The sequence below is a fragment of the Hyaena hyaena genome, unplaced genomic scaffold (genome assembly GCF_003009895.1).
Source record: "Hyaena hyaena isolate Hyena2069 unplaced genomic scaffold, ASM300989v1 scaffold_1027, whole genome shotgun sequence".
Taxonomy (NCBI): domain Eukaryota; kingdom Metazoa; phylum Chordata; class Mammalia; order Carnivora; family Hyaenidae; genus Hyaena; species Hyaena hyaena.
The window spans coordinates 311,472-337,660 of record NW_024081658.1 but is presented as its reverse complement, the minus strand read 5'-3'; the positions used below and the strand labels follow the sequence as shown (position 1 = coordinate 337,660).

The following is a 26,189-nucleotide window of genomic DNA, read 5'->3' as shown; positions in this document are numbered from 1 at the left end:
TTTTACCATAATTAATAACTTAAATTATCTGAATTTGATAATGGTGACATGCTATTAGGCCAAGTAAAGTCTGTTTTTAATGAAAACTTTTTAATAAATGAATGAATGCTGTTGATACAAAGTGTAGCACTATAGCTAATATGAAATAATTTTCTGTGCCCTTCCAGAGTATTCTGTTAAATTTGGAACATGTAGGAGAAATTAGATTTTGGTCTTACTTTGCTTTTCCATTTTTCCCTCTGTGCAGGAAAAAGTTAAATCACATTCCAAAATTCTAAAGTACCCTGAACCATGCCTTTTCAAACTGTAAACTGGTGGAATCCTTACTTCCAAATGAAATCTCATGTAGTTGTCTCGTGTAGATAAAAATGGTATTTTATCAGTATAAATATAAATGTTTACATTTATAATATTTACATATAAAATTACTGAGAACAATAATGGTCTTTTGAATTTTTTAAATCAGAAGTTTCAGATATTTGTTAGATTCTTTTTTATAAGTTAATTTATTTTGAGAGAGAGAGAGAGAAAGAGACTGTGAGTGGGGAAGGGGGAGAGAGAGAATCACAAACAGACACAGAGCCTAATGCTGAGCTTAAACTTATGAACAGTGAGATCATGACCTGAGCCTAAATCAAGAGTCAGACATTCAGCTAAGCTGCCCAGGCACCCCAGATATTTGTAATATTTTTTGTTATTGTTATTCTTGTATCATCATCAGGCTTCTGATATGTTTGTATATTTTATTTTTGTTGTATAATATAAAAAAAAAATTCTTGGTTTACTGCATAAATGTTGCAAATGAGAACTTTTTAATCATCTTGCTTTTGCAAGTCTCAGTTGACCAGTATGGTCAATTAAACCAATCCAGATACTTGGAACAAAAGAGCAATAGAAATGATAAATCACTAACCAACTCAAAACATCTGCTTGCATTTTATTTTTATTTTATATTTTATTTCTTCTTACTTTTTTATTAAGTATATTATTAAGTATAATATACCCATAGAATAGTTCATGTATCATAATAGTGCCACCTGATGAATTTTCATAGCCTGAACACACCCATATAACTAGCAACCAGATCAAAAAACAAAGCACAAAGTCCCTCAGGGTCTTATTTCTAGTCCCTGTCATTCCAAAAGTCACCACTATCTTGTTTCATCCACTTCTATTTAAAAATATAAATATGAGAGTAAAAAAATTACAAAAAAATCATGTTACTCATTTGCTGTTATTACCCAGTTGAATATTCACCACAATGAAAGCATGTACTAAGCACATGTTGTTCAGTCTTACTGCTGTTTAAGTAGATGTCATTTATGTGTTATGATGGTCAACCTTATATGCACAGTTTTCAATAAGTCGATATGAATTCTTTTATTTTTTAAATTTTTAAAAAATAGTTATTTTTGAGAGAGACGGGGAAGGGGAGGACCGAGGATCTGAAGCAGGCTTTGTGCTGACAGCAAGAGAGCCCTGTGAAGGGCTCGAATTCATGAACCCTGAAATCATGACCTCAGGCAAAGTCAGACACTTAACCGTCTGAGCCACCCAGGTGCCCCTGGGATGAATTCTTTTAAAAAGACCAATATAGAGTTACAGCTTTACTTATCAGTGATACATTATAGGAAATTCATATGTATACAGAAAAATCAGAGAAGCTGCATTCTAAGATGTACATTAAAACAAAGCAGGAGGCCAAAGTTATCAGGTGGTTTTTAAATATTATGGTTACATAAATGGCACATTTGAATGTGCAGATTAATTTCTATTTTTATGTTTTAAGGAATAATTTAAAATGAAATTTCAATTAAACATCTGTAGAACCCATCATTTTCTCTGAGAAACTATGATTTTGTAAAACTTGGTATGAAAACCACTGCTGTAGATTATAAAGAAATTTTTAAAGGTTTTGTTGAATGTAAAAATTCTTTTAAGACAATTCAAGCACTTATATAAATCTGTAGTTTTCTGGTCTTATTTCTTAAATGTTCTTGACTTAGAAATAATTTGACTGTTATTACTGGAGGATATATGATCTTACTGTCATATAGCCTTGGACTTCTATTTCTAGCCTCGCCTGTTATCAGCTGTGTGGCATTGGACAATTAATGCCTCTAAGCCTGTTTCCTCTTCTTTAAAATGAGACCTTGTGTTAGTCAACTGAGTTAATGTGTAGTTGCTAGCTATAGTAGCAATTATATGGTTCTCATCACTGTTATTTATATCAACTTTCTATTAATGATAGAAATTATAATAAAAAACCTTAAGGCATACAATATAAATACTTATAAGTTGTGGGGTATTGAGTTTACCTACTATTTCAAAAATACACTTGAAAGTCTTCAAATCAGTATCTGACCTTGGGTTAAGACCTGAAAAATGAGAGGGTTGTTTTGTTTTTTTTACCATGTTTCTTCTAGTATTAAGCAGCCTCAGTTTAGGTGATACATTGTCAAGATCATCTTTTTAAAAAGGTATTACTTTTGAAATTCTTTGTGCTTTATTGTATTAGAAAGGTTGGTAACTGTGAAAATGAGGGCCAGATCCAGCCTTTTGCTTATTTTCATTTGTCTCATGGGCAAGTACCACTCTGTGCTATGGCTGCATGATGGAAGCTGTCCCAGGATGACAGTACTGCTTCATGACTAGATCCTTGCCTCTGTACCAGAGGATTTGACACTTGTCCACTCCCTAAAGTAGAAAAACTCGGGAGCTTTTGACTTGTAATAATATATAAAATAACTACATAGAGTCCTTTCTTTGTAAAGCATAAGGTAGAAAAGTCAGCCCTTCACCGATGAGGCTACATCTGTTTTATTTTTAAACACTATTTAATTAACCACAAGTATCAACAGAAGAGGAGACTACTCACACCTTTTCTTTCCCCCACTCTTCTGTGACTCTTTTATCCTTTTATCTAATTTTGAAAATTACAGGGTTGGTAGTAAAAGGTAGAAAATGAGTAAGAAAAATACTTATAAAATTTTAGATCATTATTGTCATATTGTCTTCAAATTCTTTTTTCCAGAGTTTACTTATCAATTGGGGGGAGGAGGAGGAGGAAGTTAATAGGGAAGGAAGAGTGAACAACAACATTAGGTTTTCTATGTTGGACGACTGGGTGAATATTGATATCATTAGCCAAAATACTGATTGTAGAACAAGTTTTGCTGGGGAATACAATTAATTCAGTTGGGAATATATTAGATTTGATTTACTTGTAGAACAGTGTAATATGTTAGAAGTCTAACAGTCTGTTAGAAGGCTTAATATTCAGAAAAGAGGTAAGGACAAAAGACAAATTTGGGTGTCACAAGCGTATGGGTAGTAGTTAAGGGTCTTGATAAAATTAGCCAGCTCAAAAAAGTAAATGAGAGGTTTAAAAAAGAGGGCTAAAGATGGAAGCCTGAGATGAACCATTTACCATAAAGAATGGAGAGGTAGCCATCAGAGTGCTGGGAAGCACAAGAAGAAGAGCCTATAGAGAGCAGCTGTTCCCAGGGAAGGGCAGTGTCAGATATCACACAGCATTGGAGAAATTGAAGATGGAGAGATGTGACATTACAAAATTACTTTTGAGTTTAGCGGCTTTAGCAGGATATTGGAACACATACTGTATTGCATAGTTAGAGGAGTGAATGTCAGTTAAGAAATGCAGACTACAGGATACTTGGTGGCACTGGGAAGCAGAGAGAGAATGCAAAAGAGAGAGAGAATGATAGTGGCAAGGGAGAGACAGAATCCGTGAAGGGTGTTGTCAGCTTGGGAAATTTAGGGATAGTTTTATCCAGTGTAATGGGGTTGATCAAAGATAGTAGGGAGAGAAAGCAGTAACCAGTGGAGTCAGATTTTACGTGGAGTCAGTGGAGTCAGGTTATCGTGTCAGCACACATCTCACCTTGCTCAAGAGTTGTTGAGCATTATGTTTTCGTACTGGTAGGCTATAGCTATGTATTACCAATGTTTGTCTTTGTGACGTTGCTGTTGTCCTACAACCTTGTTCACCATTCCTAACACATTAATGGATTCTATTAGTGGTTTATATTTCTCATGTATTTATGTGATTATACTGTAGATTATATTTATTTCCACAGGTGTTTCTTATGGACAAAGCAATAGTGACATTGAAGCTCTACATCAGGCTTATTGTCATGTAGCCCATTCTTTGGGAGATACAGATGAACAAAGAATTGAGAGTAATGCACTGGAAAATATCAAGAGCTCAGTGAAAGATTATCCTCAAGAAAATGAAGAAGAGTCCTCTAAAAACATCTCTACTACAGAATCTGGTAAAAGTTAATTTGAGACCCTCTCTGAAGAGTTTCTCTTGTGGTGGTAATTTAAATAGTTTGCCATAGTGGTTGTTTCTCAATCTCTGAATTTAAAGGGTTTGCTCAGATGAAATTTGGGAATCAATAGTTTTATAAAGTTAGAACTGAACAGATAAAATTTTAATTCCTCTTTCTAATGCTTTGAACAAATCAGAAAATCATCAAAGTGTTTACACATTTTATATGCTTTTCTTTATGCATATACTAAAGTAATTTTTAAAACAGAGAACAGTATTTGGGGATCAACGAAATAATATACTTAACAAATGTGTGTGCATGTATCGACATACCGATACACATATATTTGATATTGATGTAGATGGATATGTCAAATATATAGACATATATTTCAAATATAAATTAAAGGAGATTTTCTTGGTACCAGTAAGTTTATAGTGGGGAAACTGGGTTTACTGTATTCAGAAAAAAATGTAATCTTAGTGGGATTAGACATTAAATTAAGCCATTCACCTAATTTTGGGGGTTGCTATTTTAACTTTTTGTTCCCCTCTTAGATCTGCCCACAGTAGAGGAGTTGATGAAACCTATCAGAATAGGTGTCAGTGGTTTTGATTTACAGCCTGTCAGGTATGATGTCTTTTGGAATGGATTATGCAGTTGTTTATTTGCATATTGTTTTGTTACTGGAAACTTATATTAGAATCATTTGTTCTACATACTCATTCCTAGCAAATGATTAACAAGTAGCTTATATGAGTCTACCTTTGAGTCACTGCTCTCCTTTTTTTTTTTTTTTTAATTTTTTTTTAATGTTTTATTTATTTCTAGGAGAGAGAAAGCGTGAGCAGGGGAGGGTCAGAGAGAGAGGGAGATACAGACTCCGAAATAGGCTCCAGGCTCTGAGCTGGCAGTCAGCACAGAGCCCGACGTGGGGCTCGAACCCACGAACTGCGAGACCATGACCCAAGCGAAAGTCGGATGCTTAACCGAGTAAGCCACCCAGGCGCCCCAAGTCACTGCTCTCCTTATTAGTAGTTCTTACTCAGTTTATCAAAAGCCTTCTAGTGCTAAAATTAAAAAATATTTTTTAAGTAAAAAAACATTGCTGCCATCAAGTATTCTGAAGGCTTTTTTACTGAAAACTAAAATCCTTTAGCTTTAAATAGCTCAGGGCAATTGATTTGAACAGTGAGAGTGAACATCAGTTTTATTCTGTATGAGTCATAGATTTGCTTTTTTATAAACCAGTTAGCTTTGCACTTAGTCACAGACCAGCCATCATTTTACAGGGTAAGATTTTTGGTCACAAGAGCAGTGGGCTTCATGAAAATGCACCGGCTCCAGTACGTTTTAATGAAAATTTGTGGGACCTCACTGTCATTCTCCAGCACGGAGTAGCACATTACAGTAACCTGGCATTTGTGTCACGTCTATTAGAGTGTCACATCCATCATTTCAGGCGATCCTCATAATAGGTCAGGTGTCTTTATCTGCATCATTCAGGTGATGAAACTGAGGTAAATCAGTTTAGTAGTGGAGATCTTGCAAGAACCCAGTCATGAAGCTGGTGGTGGTGGCAGTGGTGGTGATGATAATAATGATAACAGCTAACATTTTTTTCACACGCTTACTGTGGGCCAAGTACTGTGCAAAGTTCTTTACATCTTAGATTTCATTTAATCTTTAACAACTCTATGAGTTATATTTTATTATTCTTCCCATTTCATAGATATGAAAACTGAGGCTTAAAGAAGTTAAATAAATTGCCCAGGATCGTATGGTTTTATAGGGGTGGGGTGCCTGGGTGGCTTTGTTGGTTAAGTATCCGACTCTGAATTTCAGCTCAGGTCATGATCTCATGGTTCTCGAGATGGAGCCCCAAGTTGGGCTCTGCGTTGAGAGTGTGAAGCCTGTTTGGGATTCTCTCTCTCTCTCTCTCTCTCTCTCTCTCTCTCTCTCTCTCTCTCTGCCCCTCACTCATGCAAAGGCACGCATATTCTCTCTCTGTCTCTCAAAAGAAATAAACTTTAAAGAAGAAAAAAGATCATGTGGTTAGAACCAAGGAACACAAGAAATCTTTTGTGTGTTTTAACTACTTACATTGTCAGATCTTTGATCTCCATGAAATATTTCTGTGAAAAGCCTGTCATCCATTCCTGTATTTATTTGTTCATTTGTGCCCCTCCTTGTACTATATCCTCATGTAAATCCACTTGCAGTGATTTCTCATCCTGCTAGTTGAGAGAAAATGACACAATGAAGCTTAGGCTAAAACACTTCTGCTTGAATGCTTAGTATTCTTCCACTGATCTTCAGCACTAGTTGGTATTTTTTTTTTTTAATTTTTTTAATGTTTTATTTATTTCTAGGAGAGAGAGAGACAGTGTGAGCAGGGGAGGGTCAGAGAGAGAGAGAGTCACAGACTGAAACAGGCTCCAGGCTCTGAGCTGGCAGTCAGCACAGAGCCCGACGCGGGGCTCGAACCCACAAACCGCGAGATCATGACCTAAGCGAAAGTCGGACGCTTAACCGACCAAGCCACCCAGGCGCCCCAGCACTAGTTGGTATTTTTTAAAGGGCAGATTATTCTCTTTACTTCTGTTTGGGGCTGTGTTGGTATTAATGAAGAGATTTTTTTTTTTTTTTACACATCATGCATGTTTGCTGGCAGAGGTGGAATCATTTACTAATGTGAATTCTAAATATAATTGTTTCTCATTTTTGTTTAAAAGCTAAAAACAACTATACTTACGTTAAAACCATAACATTAATTACCAAAATGTCAGTGGTATAAACTAGTACACATAACTGAAACCTCTTTAGTAAACTGTAAATAATCTCAGCTTCTATAGCAAATAGTCCTTAAAATTTTAGTAGCTAAACATCCATCAAAAATTTAATTTTTGCTTATGTCATAATCCCATGTGTGTTAGTGGGTTCTACTCTACATAGGAGTAGGATTCTACTCCACATTAGTCATTTAGGGACCCAGGCTACTTTGTCATCAACACATGGTTTTAAGGTCGTCATGGCCTCATCCAACCAGTTGATAAAGAAAAACGATAACTTAGCACAATTCTTTTTAACTGCCTTAACACAGAAGTATTACATCCCTTCATATTCTACTGGTAAGAACCAGCACATCCAGCTAATAGGGTCCAAGAGGGCTGGGAAATATGATTTGCTTGTGTGCTCAGAAAGAAAAGCAATTGAGTTTAATAGGCATCTAGTCTCTACCAGAATCTACCCTTTTAATAGCCAAATATCCATTTTACTCCTCTTCACACAAAGGCCAATATCCCCTTCCCAAAGCAAAGAGCCCAAAGTCTCATCCAGGACCCTGTCCATCTGAAAGGCCAGGATTTTCAGGTGGAACATAGTCTTCTTCTCCATCAGGTTTGAATGCAGCTCTTCGGTGTCTACTAATCTGTGAATTAAAAACACAGGTTCTATACTTGATCCAATATATGATCGTGAAATAAATACTCCCATTCAGAAGGAAAATATATGAGGAAAATACAGCAATCAGTAATGGAACCTTGAAATCCACTGGAAAGGCCTTGTAAGGATATTTACGCCCTTGGCCACAACTGAAGTGGGTTCTGCAGGGAGGCTGTGCCCATCTTGAAGGATGCATTCCTTTTTTAGTCCACTTCCTGCCACCAGGTGGTTTTAGGTCTCCCATACAAGTCTTTGGCTTTTTTTTTTTTTTTTTTTTTTCCCTCCTCTCTGTTCATTTGCAGCTGTTTGGATATTATTGGGAACAATAACCTTAAGTCTTGAAGATGAAATATGATCTTCATCAAAGGACTGAGTAACTCTTTTCAACTGAGAAGTCTCATGAAATCCGGCATTTTTCAATGCTGAATCTTCCTCTTTTGAGTCTATGTACTTTACAAACTCAATCTATGAGGCCCTCAGTTTCTCTACTCTCTCTGTTCCCTTTTTTCTTATAAACTGGCCCTTTTTAAATCTTGAGCTCATGTCTTTCTTATAATATCTAGTCAAAAGTAGCCAACAGTAACTAGCATTTAGAAATTCTCCTGCCAGTTTTCTTAGTATCCCAGACTCCGTAGCTATGTGATCTGCCTTATAAACTATTGTAGGTGAGTTTGGCAAATGTTTTGTCAATGTAAAATATGGGTTGCCACTTCTCCAACGTTTAGCATCAGTTTCCTTGCCACCCAAAACCCAGCCACTAAGCCAATGACACATATCTTAGGTTCTTGTCACCAGCGCACTCACATTCTAAAGGCAAGAACTAGTAAGGAGCCCCAACTAGATGCAGGATGGTGAGGAATTGTAATTTATTTAGTATTCAGGAAGAACAGGAGACTGTTTTGATAACTTCTAGCCATAACCTGCTACCATGAAGAAGGAAATAATTTGTATTTTCTGATGATTACAACTACTTTATTAAGTTCTAACCAATCTGTCTCATATAAAAAATAGTAGCCTCTTAAAGTATATTTTATAAATGACATTATCTTATAAGTTATAAAATTAAATGACCTAATAGACCATGATTATGTAGTTTAAAAATAACAATATCCCTATTTTTGGAGCTCCTATAATATACTGATATTTAACCACATTTAGAAAATGTCCTTAATGATATTCTATTTTAAAAATTGAATGGTCTAAAATGTTACAGTGTGTTTAATTATTTTAAACAACAGAAATGATTTTTTTCAAAATACTAATGATTTTCCTGTTTTACTTTGAAATTTTTCCTATGACGAAATGAAATTTATGCTTTTTTATATTTATATTCTATTTCTCATTGACACAAATTTTGATTAGTTCTTTAGTTTCTTATAGAAATGTGTAAAATCTTTTTCCTGCCTCGAATGCATGTTGACTTTATAAGGTATTATGGATAAAAGATGTTATACACAAAGGTCATTTAGAGATTCAATTTTTATTTTTTCTTACACAAAAACCATCTCTGTCTTGCTTGGTTTGGCTTTCCTTTGAAGTAGGTCTCAGAATCATTCATTTAATTCTTTATATTATACTGCATTAAAATTACATTATCTGAAATTTTAAAGTTAGGGGTGCCTGGGTGGCTCAGTCAGTTAAGCGTCTGACTTTGGCCCAGGTCATAATCTCGCGGTTCGTGGGTTCAAGCCCCGCGTCAGGCTCTGTGCTGACAGCTCAGAGCCTGGAGCCTGCTTCAGATTCTGTGTCTCCCTCTTTCTCTGCCCCTCCCCCAACTCCCCCCGTGCTATGTCTCTCTCTGTCTCAAAAATAAATAAACTATAAAAAAATTTTTAAAATAAGTTATATGACACTATGTGAGTACACTCTGTTAACCAGAATTACAAATAGTGTATTTAACGTTAATGACCTAATTTGAATAGTTACAAATATTAAATGTATTTAATATTATGTATAAATAATATTTTACATATTAAAATATAAATCTTATATTTTGTGTGTCTGTATATGTGATATATATGGTGTGTGTGTATTTATGTGTATATATATATGTGTGTATGTGTATGTATGTGTGTGTGTATATAAATATGTGTAAATATATAAAACTGGTATTTGAGGAGTCACCTAAGGTTCATGCTCTGTCTGTCTTGTTTTCTAGCTATAAGAAACTGGCGGATAGTGGAGAAACTGAATTTGTTAGCCCTTTATCCCTTAAGAGGAACCCAAATATTATATCTCAAGAACCACAAAATGTAAACCAACTTTTTGACCAAAATGAAGAGAATGTGGTTTTACAAAAGACAACAAATAAAGATAGAGAAAATAGCTGCCCAGGAGTAAATACTACAGAAGAACATATAGATAAAATGTACCTTGATATTTTGAGGAAAAAAATATCTATTGGTCCTCCATTACTGCCTCAGGATGGCAAAATAAATAAAGTAAGTATTTATAATTGAAGTTGATTTGATTTGACATATTTATAAATGAAGTTATATAAATACTACTGATAACTAGATTCTTCTTAAGCTAGTGGGATTCATCACATACTAACCTCCATGTAGATCCTGGATATTTGAAGCAGTATTTATTACAACATTGTGTAATCCTCAGATTTTAAAATACCACTATATAGCATTTCCTGTCTTTTGGAAGCCATTATTTACATTCTTCCTTTGTTTTTAGTAAGCATAGTCCAGAATTTGAGTAGCATGAGAAAATAGTTTATTCATTATTCTAATGCTTTTTATTTAATCTTTCCAGTAGTGTGTGTTTTGCAAAAGTAAGTAGGTTGTCATTTATAAAAATGCTATTAGCAGCTGTTGAGAAAGTTATGTTTTACTGTTCCTTTTTCTTCTGTTCTTGATCTATTCTGATTTATAAAGTTTCTTTGATCTCAGTATTATAGTTTTATGGTTTGGGGTTATATGTTTACCTTAAATTATTTGAAGTTTTTTGTGGAATAAAGCAGGGTATTAATACATTTTTATCTTGAAAATTCTGGGGGTAAAAAAGATAAAATTTTATGTCATTTCAAAATATATTCCTTTCTGCTCTCCTCCATCTTAATTCTAGTAATCATACATCTTGCTTTCTGGCAAGCTTATTTTGTTTTATTATTTTGCTGTGTTTTACTCCTGACTTTGAAGATGTGCTTCAAAATACTAAAATTCTGAAGAGTTAGACTTTGAGAATTCTAATGTGTAGTGGTTTGCCTTCTACAAACAATTATCTAGTAATCACTATGGTTTTGCCATCTGTTAAATCTCCTTTTATAGCTGTAGTTGAAGTTAATTTACATCCTAAAAAGTTTCTACCTGTGCAGACTTTTAGATCTCAACTCAGTTCTGGAGAAGAAGGGGCTGTAACTGGTAAACATGAACCATATAAGAAGGCCAGAAGTGCACCTCCTTTACTTAAAAGAAAACCCCAAAGTGGATTATATGCATCAGTTAGGAGCTCAGGCTATGGCAAACCCAGTTCACCATTCAAGACTTTATCTGCTCTTGAAAAGAAAACTTCAAAGGACATTATGAAAAGTAAAACCTTGAGATCCATTCCTACTTCAAATCAAGCTAGGAAAAAAGGTAATCATATGCAGTTTTCATATTACAGTTCTGTGCACATAGTGTATTATGTTCCTTATTCTCTACTTTTCCTATTTCTTTCTCTTCTTCTGTGAACTTTTCTTTTTGTAGAAAAAATTTAATCTTAAGATAGTATATTCCATACTGAAAGATTCAATTTACAGAGGGGGTTTGGTCATTAGCTTTTGGCTTTCTGAAACGACACTTGTGAAGTATGGGAAATGAATAGAAGATAGAATAGAAGATAGGAGAGTCAAACTCATCCTCACCTGGTTGACTTTGGAACATCCACTGTTTACCAGAGAAGACGTACAAATTCAGAATGCAAATGGCAACCTACAAACGAAAGTTGATATAGAGATTATTTGGGTATTAGTTCCATATAGACTGAGATAGGCAGGATGTTTTATGTATTACATAATGCATATTTGTATACATTGCAGTGCCTCTGTTATTTCCTAATGCAGTCATTGGTAGTAGAAAAGGGTAATTTTCTATTTAGAAACCTATGCAGCTATTGAAAGAAACAGAAATGTTCATATCAAACCAACATTTCTGCTGCCTTTACACTCCAGTGAGGAAGGGAGAGCAATGGAGCCAGAAGCATTTTGTCCTTTCCTTTATGATTAATAGGTGACCAGTTTCATCATTGTTATTTGGTGATAGTTGTCATGAGAACTATCTTCATTGGAAAATTCATTTCTAGTTTAAAGTGTCTTTCCTTGCTTTTTCCTAAGACTGTAAATTCCAGGACCACTTTGACTGTATTTTAAATTCTTTAGGCATTAAATAGACTGTCTCCTGCCTTTGTGTGTGTGTGTATTTGCTGCAGCAACCTGTGCATCTCAGAAAAGAAAGCCCAGGCTGATTTACGTGAGAGTAAAGGAGGTGGTTATTCTGGAGAGACAGGAATATGATTCTACAGGATTAATACAAGCATCCTTTCCTCCTGTTCTTAACCTGTGGACCCCCAGTTCCTTTCTCTACAAAGTCTTTTGTAGTCTCTTGTTTTCCTCTTATTTTTCTATGGAACATCAACTTGTGATGTTGTCATCTACTTGTCATTAATAATTAACCACTCATTGGATCTAGTGCTTAATATAAAACAAACAAACAAACACTTGGAACATTTTTCAAGTTTTAGTATGATCAAGGGAAGAATGAAAATTTTTCATTCATGTTTAGGAGTATTAATGTTATACTTTTGGGAGCAAGAAAATGCAATTTTGCTTTTAATATTATTTATTCTATTATATTAGATAAATTAATTCCCAACATTTTTGAAGTTTATTTTATCCAGATTCACTTATTTAACAAATGTTTTTGGAGCACCTACTTTGGCCCAGGCACTATTAGGCCCTTGGACTACCTCAGTAAACAAAATTGGTAGAGGTCCTTCCCCTCCCCTATCTTTGTGGAACTTTCATCTGATAAGGAGAGACATTTAACAGTAAGCATAATAAATAAGTAAATAATGTTACTTGCGAAGGAAAGGTAAGAAGTAGAACAAGAGTGTCAGTGGTGGAGTACAGCAGGTTACAATTTTAAAAGGATAGGGTAGGCCTTGTTGAGAAAGAGCCACTTATAGGAGACTTATAGGTGATAAGAGTATTGGCCATGTGGATATCTGGGGAACATATTCCAGAAAGGTGAATAAAGTCTTAAAGACTTGGAGAAGTCTTAAAGTAGGAACAAATATCTGGCATGTTCAAAGAATAGCATAGAAGCTCATATCACGAGGGCAGAGTGAGTAAAGAGGATAGTAGGAGATGAGATCAGAGAGTCAAAAGTGCAGGCATGTATTTGTTTTTCTAGGGTATTTTAAAGACTTAGACTTTTACTCTGAGTAAACAGGTGAGCAGCTGAAAAGCTTTGACATGAGAGTAACTTCATCTGACCTCTTTAGACAGATTTCTCTGGCTGCTGTGTTACAGATCATATACATATAAATACATTCACATAGCATACGGGGCATGGGAAGAAGCACAGAAACCAGTGAGAAGCTGACTTTAGGAATCTAGGCTAGAATTGATGGGGCTCAAACCAGAGTGGTGGCATTGGAGGTAAAGAGAAGTGGTTGAATAAGGATATATTTAGACCATAGAACCAAAAATCTAAAAGACTGGTTTGGCATTGTGAAAGAGGAGTTCTGAATGATGCCAAAATTTTTGGCTTGAGTAACTGGAAAAATAGTCACTGTCTATTGACTACTGATGGAGAAGGCTTTGGTAGAGTAGATTTGGGGGTGGAAGGAAGATCTAGAGTATGGTTGATGAGGTGATAATTTTGAAATGACCATTCTACATTCAAGTGGAGACAACAAGGAGCCAATAGTATAGAAAGGTCTAGGCTACAAGAGGGAGGTGTGGATAGCAGATATGACTTGAGAGTTATAATTAAAACTAATATAGATAGTTTTTAAAACATGAGACTGACAAAGATTATGAAGAGAGTGAGCATTGCTATAGAAAAAAAGCAAACCAAGGCCTGAGCCCTGAGCATGCTAACCTTAAGATGTCAGAGAGAAGAGTAGTAACCTGCAAAGAGAATAGAATGAGACTGGAGGAAACCTGAATATATGGGATCCTGAAAGGTAACTGAAGAAAGGAGAATTTATTTCTCTATCAGTTGCTGCTGAGAAATAAAGGAAAGTAGAAACTGGGCACTGACCTTTGGGTTTAGCAAGGAAGAGGTCATGAGTAAACTGGACAGTTTCCATGGATATGTGGCTATAAAAGGTAAGCTTAATGAGAATAGGAGAGACTAGGAGAAATGGAATTGGATACTTGATTTATAGACCATCCTGGAGCAAAGAGTGTAAAAGGCAGAAAAACATGGGGTAGTAGCTGGCATGGGAGGTGGAGTCAAGTAAAGCTTTTTGTTTTGCTTCTTTTTTTTAAATGGTAGGAAATAATATGTCTAATAGTATGTTTATGCTTTTCAGAAAGATTCAGTAGAATTATGACAGAGAGGGGAAGAGTTGCTACAGCCATGTCCTTGAGTAGAGGAGCTGTTATGGAATCTAGCATTCAGTGGAAGGGTTGTCCGTGGATAGAGGCATGGACAGTTCATCTGTGGAAACAGATGGGAAGAGAGAAGATAGAGATACAGATGCTGGTGGGTAGGTAGAAATGGTGAAGGAATGTGGATGATTTCTTCTGATTGCTTCCATTTTCTCTAAGAAATAAAACATTTTATCATTAGCTGGCTTTGAGGATGGGGTAGGAGTGTGGGAGGAGAGAAGATGTGAAATAGCCACCCTGGAGGACTAGACTGCCAGCAGCAAAGTTCTCTTGTAGTTAGTAATTATGGCATTAAGTTGAGTCAGGCAGCACGTTTGTGTTATGTATGCGCATGTCCACATTTTGCTGCATGACTATAGGTGTTGGGTAGTCGTATAGTTGGATTTACCAAGAAGAGTGGTTTCTGCCTAATGAGTGCAGTGGACGGAGAGAGGAGTAAGAAGAGGCTAATAGTGTATATGGAATTCAAGTTGAGTAAGGAAGGAAGGAAGGAAATCAAGGGGTGTAGTACAGTATGAAACAGGATCAACTGACTGTGAGTCTTGAGTAGAAGAGTAACGGAATCTAGGAATTGGTCAAGGAATTGTTGGAATCCAGGTACCAGAGGGCATGAAGTGGAAGATACAATTGATGAAGAGCAAATGCCTAAGACTGAGATCAGGAGTGAGATTATATCAACGGAAATATGTAGCTGAGGTGGAGAGGTGAAGTATAAGGACCCAAAGCCAGGGTTGACAGGATCGCCTATGAGTATATTGAAATTACTAAGAATGAAAACAGAAGTAACATCACAGTTGGTGGAAAAGAAACTAGGGGCATGATTGAGAGGTTGATAGATGAAAATAACAGTATTTTTATGAATATTTTTTCCTATTTCAAAATCTTAGAGTATTTGTGACTACCAAAATAAAACACTAAAATTTATATTAGAGTACAATGATAAACCGTGACTGTTTTTATACTGTTGCTTGTTTTCATTAGACCAATAAGGGTGATAGCCTTTTTATCTCCTTTTCTTATAAAATTCCCTCAGAGCAATTTTACCTTTATTCAGACCAATTTTAATTCCTCTGTATGGTCGTTACTTGTCACAGGTTGTGCTCTCCAATAAGCAGACTCTAGTGTACAGAAAGTCTAGAAAATGCTCTTAGAATCAACGTTGGTTAAGATGAAAAATAAGCCAGCTGCTGGGGCTTACTCAGTTTTTCTTCATGTACAATGAGCCCAGGGATAAGCAGTTCAGAGCTAGTGCCACTGTACTAGGAACCAGATCCCTTTTTCTTTCCTGCTGCAAAATCCTTTATATGTGACTTTTGTCTTCATTGTCGTAACATGAGTACTCGGCCTCCAGGCTGTGTCAGGAGGAAAGGTGAAAGGTAAAAGGTCCATGCCAGTTACATCATCAACTTCTTAACCAAGAAAGTAGTGACTTTTCTGCAAGCCCCATGTAAGGAACTTTTGCTTTCATCTTATTAGCCTGAATTTTGATCTTATGGTCACCTCCAGTAACTTGGAGTCCAGGGAGATGAGTATTTTCTTTTTTTTTTTTTTGAATAGTTTTTTTTTTAAATTTTTTTTTTATTTTTTTAATGTTTTTATTTCTAGGAGAGAGAGAGAGACAGCGTGAGCAGGGGAGGGTCAGAGAGAGAGGGAGTCACAGACTGAAACAGGCTCCAGGCTCTGAGCTGGCAGTCAGCACAGAGCCCAATGCAGGGCTCGAACCCACAAACCGCGAGATCATGACCTAAGCGAAAGTCGGACGCTTAACCGACTAAGCCACCCAGGTGCCCCGGAGATGAGTTTTTTCAACTGGCTACTTTGCTGCCCAGAGCAAAGTTAATACGGAATTTTCTATTAATAGGGAGGAAGAGGAGACTGACAATTAGCAGTACCTGCTGTGTGGTTGTTTTCCTTTTTATTCTTCATTAATTTTCTTTGGCTGTTAATCTATGTTTTATTTTTAGACTAATAAGCTTCTCATTATAAAAGGAATAGTTGCTCATTACTTAAATTCAAAACTATAGAAAAGTAAAAAAGCAATCACTTAGCAAGAAACAACTAGTGTCACACTGGGTTAGCATCATTTCATACTTCTCATGTGTATGTCCTTATACAGATAGAAGGAAGCGTAAATGGGTGGATGGAAGGAGAGAGGCAGACATATAGCTAAATGGACAAAACATTTTATAAGAACAGGATTACTCTTTATAAGTTCTTTTTAAGTAAAATATTAAATTTAGTTTTTCTTAAACTTGCAAGAAGAAAATGAAACTTCATCCTAGGAAATGTATCCCAAAAGATCCTTTAAGAAAATAGATTTTGAAAATTGCTCACATGTTGCCAAAATCATGCTGTTTTTAACTGCATTTTCAATTTTATGCATTATCAGTTTTCCCTTCTATAAAATAAAAGGTAGTAAAACTCTTTTATCTCCCACTCACATGCCTTGTACTCATTGTTGATTTCATTTTTACTTGTCCAAGATATATTTATTCTCCCCTGCAACACCCTCAGCTTTTGAATGTAGATCTTGGTTCTGGTTATGAAAGAGATGGAATGCTTTTCACAGGTCCCTTAGCCATAATTTCTTCATTCTGGAATTCTGATGGTTGATTTCCTTTTTGACTAAATTTTCTTAATTCATTGTTTTTTCAAGAAGGGTTCATGAGGTCCAAATTCTGCAGTGTTTTCATGTTTGAATTTTATATCCAGGAAAATTTTCTGTCATATTAAGAAAAAAGATACTGTCTTTGTACCATTACTGAAAATAATTACTTAAAGAAATCATATTTAAGAACTCAGGAAGAGAGAATTCTGGTATAAAAGCCCCGGCTGACTACAATTTGAATAAGAACCACCTGCCACTCTTAGCTGCCACTTCCTGGGGAGAATGACAGTCCTAGCAGATCATACTCCATTCATTGGTCACATTAATGGACCTCCAGTGACCTGGAAGGATGAATGCCAGCTTTTACAATGACTCAGTTTCTTTGAGAACACGTTAGGAAATTTCTCCAAAAAACCCTACAGCATCAGATAGTCCAATTGAATATGACTACTACTCTGTAAGGAAAACCTCTGCGTGCCTGGAATAAAGATCAGAAAGAAATCTTTGGGTGAGGTACTACTGGTGACTTGTTTCTTCTTTTGACTTTTCTGTATTTTTCAAATCTTCAATAACCATGTGTTTCACTTTTAACTAAAAAGTAAACTTTACACTTAAAAAGGTAACATCTTGAATTAATTATATTTAAAAATACGAATTTCAAATTCTTTGTTTACCTCTAAGGCAAATAAATAAATGTTTACTGACTATTCAGCTCAGAATCTGTAGAGGCCTCAAGATCTCTTCCAGGTATTTCTCGTAAATGTTTTATTAATTGAATAATTTGTTGGCCTTAGAATTATTCCTACTGTTTGGGGATTTACGAAGTACCTTAAAATAGCTGAAAATTTCACCAAAATATACAGTAATCACTTTTTTCTAATTTAATATATATTATCAGGTTTTTTTTTTAGCAGTATTATAATAATATACTTTTATTTTTAAATCAAATTTTGACTAGCTGTTATAAAGTTTCCATGTAATTTATATTATGCCATTGATAGTATATCTTGATATACATTATTTATGAAAAGTATGCTTTGAGAGCACACTTAATCTGAACTAAAATGCTTCAGGAAGTTATCAGTTGCTCTTTGATTCATCATTTAGATACTATTTGTTATTGCTGTGACTAAAAGAATAGTTTATTTAAAGTGAGCAAGGCCTGAAATTATCCCTGTGCATATTCTCCTCACATTTTTTAGCTCCATTTATCATTTGACATGAATCTTGGGTCAGTTCGCCTTCTCTGTCAAACTGCGTGAGATGTTGATTATGGGCAGTGGTTCTTAGTGCAGTGAAACAGCTGTGTTGTAATGTTATACCTCAGCCTACCTTGAGATCCTCATTTATCTCAGCGTTCCCATTGTATTAGTACTTACTGTTACAGAATTACTGAATAAACTTTCAACTTTGTTTGCTTTTGTGGTGCTTTTGTCTATTGTTTACAATATTCAGAAATCTTATCTGGAACAAAAGTCATCAAGCCTGCAGCTCTGGGTAAACCAGCTCCCAAAACTGAAAGTTGCCTGGTCACTCCTAAGAAGGCTGAAGATTCTACAGAAACTGATTACTATGTTCAGTTTCAGAATGTAGGTATTTAATTTCAGAATCACATTCTTAATTTTTTTCTGTTCTATAATTTAAAACTCAATTATAAATAATGAAATATGTGAAATTTCTTCATCAAGAGTGATGTTCTAATCTTACTGAACATTTATTGATTTCCTTATATAGTAGGACAGTGTTAACCATGCTTTTTTATTCATTGTGCTTTTTTTCCCCTAACCACCTATGTTCCAATCTACTATGTAAATATACTGTAATGAAGTAATGCTTCTCCTTGAAAGGATTCTTCAGGATACTGTGGTGGGAACAAGGAGACAGAGTTAATTATGTGTAAAAGAGTTCAAGAAGCAGAGGAAAAATGGAGGGGTGCACAAGCCCTAATTGAGCAAATTAAAGTTACATTCTCAGAAAAAGAGAGAGAGCTGGAAAATAAGATGGAAGAACTAAGAAGACAACAGGAAAAAGAACTCTTCAGACTAAATCAAGACAATTATATTCTTCAATCCAAGGTACTAGACACATTGTCCTATTTCTCCTTTCATTGATTAAAAAAGAACTTTTATTCCCTGCGCAATGCATTCTCATCCTTTGTTCTTGCGGCTGTTTGACTTGATGTATTTGCTGTATAAAATGTGAACAGGGTTCCGAAGACTGCCTCCTCACAGCAGAGCCTAAATCGAACCCACTGGAAAAAAAAAAAATCAAATTTAAATTGGCCCATTTTGATAATTTTCTTCTGTTAGCAGTCCTTTCTGAGAATAAATCCCTTAGTTCATTCTGACCTTCAAAGAAGACGGTTTCAGAAAGAACTGCTATGGAAGGGCCTAGATTCTGAGAATGGCACTGTAGCATTTCTGAGTTACTTTCACCAGAACCATCAGCATAAAATATCACAGTAATGATCTAACTGTAGTTAGTGTTAATTCCATTGTATTTACGGGACAGTTTTATTTTTTATTTCTTAAATTGTTTATCAACTTTTTAAATCAATTAATTTATAGGTTTTTTTTTTATTATAGTTTATTGTCAAGTTGGTTTCCATATAACACCCAGTGCTCATCCCAACAAGTGATGGGACAGTTTTATATATACACACCTTGAGTTTTGTTTTCTTCTTCATTTCCCGCTTGATCATTTCTTTGCCCAAATAAAATAATGTCTATTTTCTCAAAGTTGAGTAGCTTTGAAGAAACAAACAAAAAGCAAAGATGGTTACATTTTGGAGAAACAGCTGATCCTGTCACTGATGAAAAGTTGAAGCAAATTCAAAAAGAAATACAAGAACAAGAGACACTTCTTCAAGGATATCAACAGGTATGGTGGTTCTTCAGCACTTTGTGAATTTGTTCTTGAGATCCTTTAATTGTAAAAGTAAGGCACATTAAAATAATTCTGTGCTCATAAAGCAGGTAATAGGCATTCTGGCAAATATGAGGATGTAATAATTTTACTAGTCTCAACATTTTTAATGGGTATAATTAAAGTGGTTAAGAGCATGAGTTCTGGATTCACAGAATCCAGTGTTAGCCTTTGCCCTGTCACCTGCTGTGCAGCCTTGGGCAGATCACTTCACCTCTCTAAGCCAGTTTCCTCATCCTTGAAATGGGATGGTAATAATAGTAGCTGCCTCATATGATGATGGCTGTGAAATTAAAATAAAGTACAAACCAACCTGTTAGTCCCTGGCACATACTAACTAGTTAGTGAATGTCACCTGTTACTATTTTTAATAGCCATATTCCTTAGAAACTGCCCTATTTTTCTTCAGTTTTCTGTAGTGCTTTTCAGTAGATTGTATTGACTAGTTTTGATATTATATTCAGAAATGCAAATCTGAAATTACTTGCCAGTGTGCTGAGAGTGAAAAAATTTGAAGTAAATGAGAGAAAATTTGTGTGTCCTACAGAAGGCAGACACTTGCCTTGTGTGATGGAATCTTGGTGATGTTGACCAACCAGTCAGCCAAGACAGGTTTAGTGATCTCCAGCATAAAACCTCATCTTAGTGTCCTCCCCTTTTTTTCCCTTACTTCCCTCCCCTTCTGTTTCTCTCTCATTACCTTTTTCTCTTCTGACCTTTAAGCATCAAGCATAACAAGCATTGTCATCTGAGAACATCCAGAGAAAATACTGTCACATCCGTGATCACATTTCCTATAAATGAAATAGTACTGGTTTCGGAGGACACATTGCCCTGGAGTTAGAACCTTCTAAATCCTTCCCTTGCCATTCTGATCTTGCTGTGCAGGGCACACATTTTTAAGGGGGATTTCAGAGTCCCAGAAGGATGCCAACTACCTTCTCCCACAAAGATAACACAAAACTTACATATCTGTGTACATTAAATTTCAGGTGTTTAGACACGGACCATCTACCAGGCCCTAGGCCAGACGTGGTGAGAGAGTACATGGTTTTTATTAGATCCTCAAAGGTCCTTGGTTTTCATCAGATTCTTAATTTTAAAAAAGTTAATAAGCCACAGCACGTAAGCACAGATTAGTACTTTCTCCCTCTGATCTCACTGTTTGAGTCACTCTTTAGTCCAAGGCTGGTGGAGAACTGGGCCTGGTTTCTGCTCAGCCTTGTCCCTACACTTTTGGAAACACCTGGTCTCAAACTCCCTGCTCACAGAAAGTTCCAGAAACAAGCATGGAAGCCCATCATAGCTATCTATATCCAGTTACCTCACTGCAGGGAGCCAGGTTAGAAACAGAAAAAAGAGAATGCAAACAGTCCCTGTGGGCCTTTCTGCCCCTGGTCCTCACAGTTGGCATGTGGTTATTCCTGCAGCCATCACCCACTTCTGTGAAATTCAGTGCCTTATACTGACTTTAGGATCTTTGGCTTTAAGAGTTTTTGTACTTTTTTTTTCATGTAAGCATTTTGGAAAGAATTGTTTCAGATAACAAGTTTTCTTCTGAGATAACATAAAGAATTAAAAAAAAGATTTTGCTTACCAAAAAACTGAAAAAATTTAAAAGACTTTAAAAATGCTTAAAGTGGAGCACCTGGGTGGCTCAGTCAGTTAAGCATCCAACTTTGGCTCAGGTCATGATCTGATGGTTCATGGGTTCGAGCCCCACATTGGGCTCTGTACTGACAGCTCGGAGCCTGCTTCAGATTCTGTGTCTTCCTTTCTCTCTGTCCCTTCCCAACTTGTCCTCTCTCTCTTGCTTGCTCTCAAAAATAAACATTAAGAAAAAAAATTTTTAATGCTTAAAGGATGTACCTATTATGAGCATATATATTTTCTATGTAAGTACTAATAACTTTTAACTAAAATATAATTTTCTGTTTATGAAAAGGAAAATGAAAGATTGTATAATCAAGTGAAAGATCTGCAAGAACAAAACAAGAAAAATGAGGAACGAATGTTCAAGGAAAACCAGAGTTTATTCAGCGAGTTAGCTTCCTTAAAGTGAGTCCTTTCTGAATTCTTAATATCAAATATACTTTGACTATTTCTAAGGATTTTATTATATTACTAATACATTTTGTTTTTACTTAGAACTGAAAAAATTTTACATTGATTTATAGTTCATAACTTTTATAGTTTTAATATTCATTGTATTTTTCCAAAGTACATACGTTAGTATTTTCAGCATACTCATATCTGAGTTTTATATCAATTTTGGGAAATTGAGTATATAGTATTCATCTTGATCAATCATTAAGACTGAGATGCTTAATCATCTCCTAAGGAACCATGTGATTAATAATACTAAAAATATGATACAGTATCACTTTAGGTCAGGTTCTGTAGAAGTGGAGCCTGAGGTAGGGATCCTTATGGAGGTGATTTCCTGGAGTATAACTCTCAGGAAAAGGGGAACAAGAGACGCAAGATGAGGGGATGAGAGGAGGGAAGGTAAGTAAGACTGGTCTTAGCCAGAGACTGGCTTCATTCTCTTCTCCCCAGAAAGCTTAGAAGAACAGATTGTACCAGAGTAGGTCCCACTTGAGGCAAGAGGAGCAGGCTTTCATACCCCCAAACTGGTCGTCACTGGCTGAGGGATGCTCCTTGAAGGGAGTTGGGGATATCCTCCAGGCCAGCCAGCAGGGGCTGCTATTGAGAAGGAGACTTAGTGGCTTGTTACTAACCAACATTCAGCATGGCAGGCTGATGAAGCAGCAGCACCTACTTGGGAATCATATTTCAGACGATGAGATCTTTTGGATTTTACTACCTCCAGCTTTAACATATTAAGTGAAAAAGCTGAACTCACAAACATGGGCAAATTAGGGTACTGTCTTCTTTTAGGAAATGACTAATGGTTTTGTGTCACTTCATATAAACACCTAATTACCCAGATAGGACTGCTATTAGAAGAAACCTCTTAAGGCATGAATGTATGACCCAAGCCAATTGTGATAATCTGCACAGTCCTGATACGTGAAAGCATTATATCTGATTTCTTTCCAAATGCCTCAATAAAAGTATTTTAAAATACCACATCTTCTACTGCCTGGCTTTTAAGAGATCTATTCCCACATCCCAAATTGAAACTTTAAATGAACTTTCACAATGAAATAGATGGTTTCTTTACTGCATTAGGATTACATGATCTTACATAGATTTCCTAAACTCCTTGTATAATGTTTCTGGAAAAACAGAAAAATTGATTCTAACTTTAGATGATAGACTGTTTGGTTTTGTCAGTCTCCATGTGTATGATTGGCAATTTGTGTTTCTTAGAAAGGAGTCTAGAATGATGTGGCAAGGAGGACACACTCCCAGAGGAAAAGTGCAGCACATCTTTCTGGGACATAGGGTTTTTCCCTCTGAGAATTAGGAGAAAATATTTTTTTATTTTATAAATAAGCAAGGTGTTGGGGTTTCAATTCTTTTATTTAAACAACTCAAAGTATACTTTTATCATTTTAATACTTTAAACGTTAGAATAAACAAACTTTTTCTCTTCAGTAGCTCAGATAGTTCCAATGTCCATCAGTTTTCTTTTTTATTGAGAATTGTATATTTTGCATTGAAAGGAGTACTTTGTTAAAAAAATTTCTTTTTGTTTTCAAAATAAATCAGAGAACAGATGCACAAAAGTCGTTTCCGATCTGAAATAGTTGAAGATTCAGAGCCCACCAAAACCCAGAATTTTACGGATCTGTTAACAGAGCTACGGATGGCAGAGGTAAACTTCATAAGGATTTTACTTACTAGATTATTATAAAAACTTCCATATGTGTAAAAAAATCCATTTTTGTGATTTGTGAAGAGATAAAATTTGTAAGTTTCATGCTGTTAAAAAAGGTATATCTAAAATTAGCATTTAATATGCGTGTGACTTTCATACAGAGAAAATGACACAGTGCTTATTTTAGATGGCATCCTCTTTATAACCACCTTCTCATCTAGCATTCATCACATGGAGCCATATTGGAGGCATAACCTTACTTTTGGCATGCACACTTTATTTCAAACAAATTCCTTATTGGAAATGTACAGCTAAAATAAGAAAATAATTTAAAGATGATTATTCACCTTAAAATGTTAGTTGGCTTTTTACCTGTCTTCAGTGGCCTGTGCGTTTCTAGAAGGCCGAAACTGTATCTACAAATATTTGTATCTCGTGTACCTAACACAGCTGCAAAATGCAATAGCTGCTCTGTAACTTTTTTCTTTCATTTTTATTGAATTGTATTATAAAGGATTTGGCTTACAATTTTCTTAAGGTTTAATTTTATTTTTTATATATAATTTATTGTCAAGTTACCTAACATACAGTATATATGTTGTGCTCTTGGCTTCAGGATTAGATTTATCACTTAAATCACTTACAACACCCAGTGTTCATCCCAGCTAGTGTCCTCTTCAGTGCCATCACCCATTTCCCCACATCTCCCACCCCCGACTCCCTTCCACACTCAGTTTGTTCTGTGTATTTAAAGGTCTCTTATGGTTTGCCTCCCTCTCTGTTTGTAACTATATGTATTTTTTTTTCTTTCCCTTCTTCCATAGTCTTCTGTTAAGTTTCTCAACTTCTACTTATGAGTAAAAACTTATGATGTCTGTCTTTCTCTGATTGACTTATTTGACTTAGCATATTTATTTACACTTAGTGTATTACATTAATACATAGTGTGAATCCAGTTCCATACACGTTGTGGCAAGCAGGAAGATTTCATTCTTTTTCATTGCCAAGTAGTATTCCATTGTGTGTATATACCATCTTCTTTATCCATTCATTTGGGCTTTTTCCATAATTTGGCTAATGTTGATAGCACTGCTATAAATTGGGTACGTGTGCTCTTATGAATCAGCACTCCTCTGTCCTTTGGATAAATTCCTAGTAGTGCTATTGCTGGGTTGTAGGGTAATTCTATTTTTAATTTTTTGAGGAACCTCCACACTGTTTTCCAGAGTGGCTGTCCCAGTTGGCATTCCCACCAGCAGTACAAAAGGGTTCCCCTGTCTTTGCATCCTCATTAACATCTAGTGTTTCCTGAGTTGTTAATTTTAGTCACTCTGACTAATGTGAGGTATCAGTGTAGTTTTGATTTGTATTTCCCTGATGATGAGTGATGGTGAACATCTTTTCATGTGTCTGTTAGCCATTTGGTGGCTTACAGTTTTCTAAAGCAGTATTTATTAATGGGAGAATTTTGGGAATTTTGGTCATGTTAATACTGTTCTAAGCAGAATATTTCCCTGTATTACATAATTTTTACCATCCATGTCCCCAGAAAATACATGCTCATAGGATTCACCAGTGTATAAGAATCAAAAGCACTGCCACATTTCCAAACTTGTCCCCTGTGGAAGGGCAGTTAATTCTCCCCACTCCTATTGAGAACTGTAGCATGAAACTAAATCTCTATGAATGATTATGTGAATTACAAAAATTCCAATTATGTCCCACTTTTTAACAAGGAATTATATAAAGTTTTGCTTTGTAGAAATCTACACATACCCTAATTTAATAACTGATGGTTAACAGGCTTTTGGAGTATATAAAATGCAGCTTCAAATATGAATCCATTAGGGAACTTTCTTCAGGCACATGTATGCATGTATAGCATGAGTAGATAGGCAGATAGGTTAGAAGAAGGAATGAATGGTTGGACTCCTCCTAACTCCCTTATTAGTAGGCCTCAAAAATTAGCAAGGTAAAAGAAGGCTTGGAAAGGCTTGGAAAAACATGGTAAGTTTTCAAGCATAACATTAGCTTTATTTAAATTCTGTTATTAGCAACCTTTCAAAAGTGCTGTTTTAAAAATATATTTCTGAAGATAGGAAACTAAAAGTGCCACTAAAAACATCAGGAAATGCTGGATAAAATATAATCAACATGTTTTGTTTTTTTTTTTTACAAATAGTTTATTGTCAAATTAGTTTCTACATAACACTCAGTGCTCATCCCCAAAGTGCCCTCCTCCATGCCCATCCCCCCTCCCCCCCACATCCATCAGTCCTCAGTTTTTGTCAGCATTCAAGAGTCTCTCATGGTTTGCCTCTCTCCCTTTCCCCCACCATTTCCGCCCTTCTTCTCCCCCTTGTTCCTCCGTCAAGTTCCTCCTAATCCTCCTATACGTGCAAACATAGGATATTTGTCCTTCTCTGCCATAATCAACATGTTTTAAGTGCATAATGTAAAAGTTCTCAAGAAAGTAAGAATTCTCTAGGGGTCAGAAATGAGAAGGGATAAAAGCCGACC

At 35.7% G+C, this 26,189-nt stretch overlaps 1 protein-coding gene across 4 annotated transcripts in view; it reads left to right on the top strand.

Annotated features, from left to right (window-relative positions):
* Positions 1-26,189, top strand: part of CEP162 (centrosomal protein 162) — a 114,110-nt gene that overhangs the window by 46,188 nt on the left and 41,733 nt on the right. For all 4 annotated transcript variants that reach the window (XM_039221827.1, XM_039221828.1, XM_039221826.1 and 1 more), the window contains exons 10-18: positions 4,101-4,295; positions 4,853-4,925; positions 9,898-10,180; positions 11,065-11,326; positions 18,413-18,546; positions 18,805-19,032; positions 19,697-19,837; positions 21,828-21,940; positions 23,561-23,666. In XM_039221827.1, coding sequence (XP_039077758.1) covers positions 4,101-4,295; positions 4,853-4,925; positions 9,898-10,180; positions 11,065-11,326; positions 18,413-18,546; positions 18,805-19,032; positions 19,697-19,837; positions 21,828-21,940; positions 23,561-23,666 — 1,535 coding nt within the window. The remainder of the gene's footprint in view (positions 1-4,100; positions 4,296-4,852; positions 4,926-9,897; positions 10,181-11,064; positions 11,327-18,412; positions 18,547-18,804; positions 19,033-19,696; positions 19,838-21,827; positions 21,941-23,560; positions 23,667-26,189) is intronic.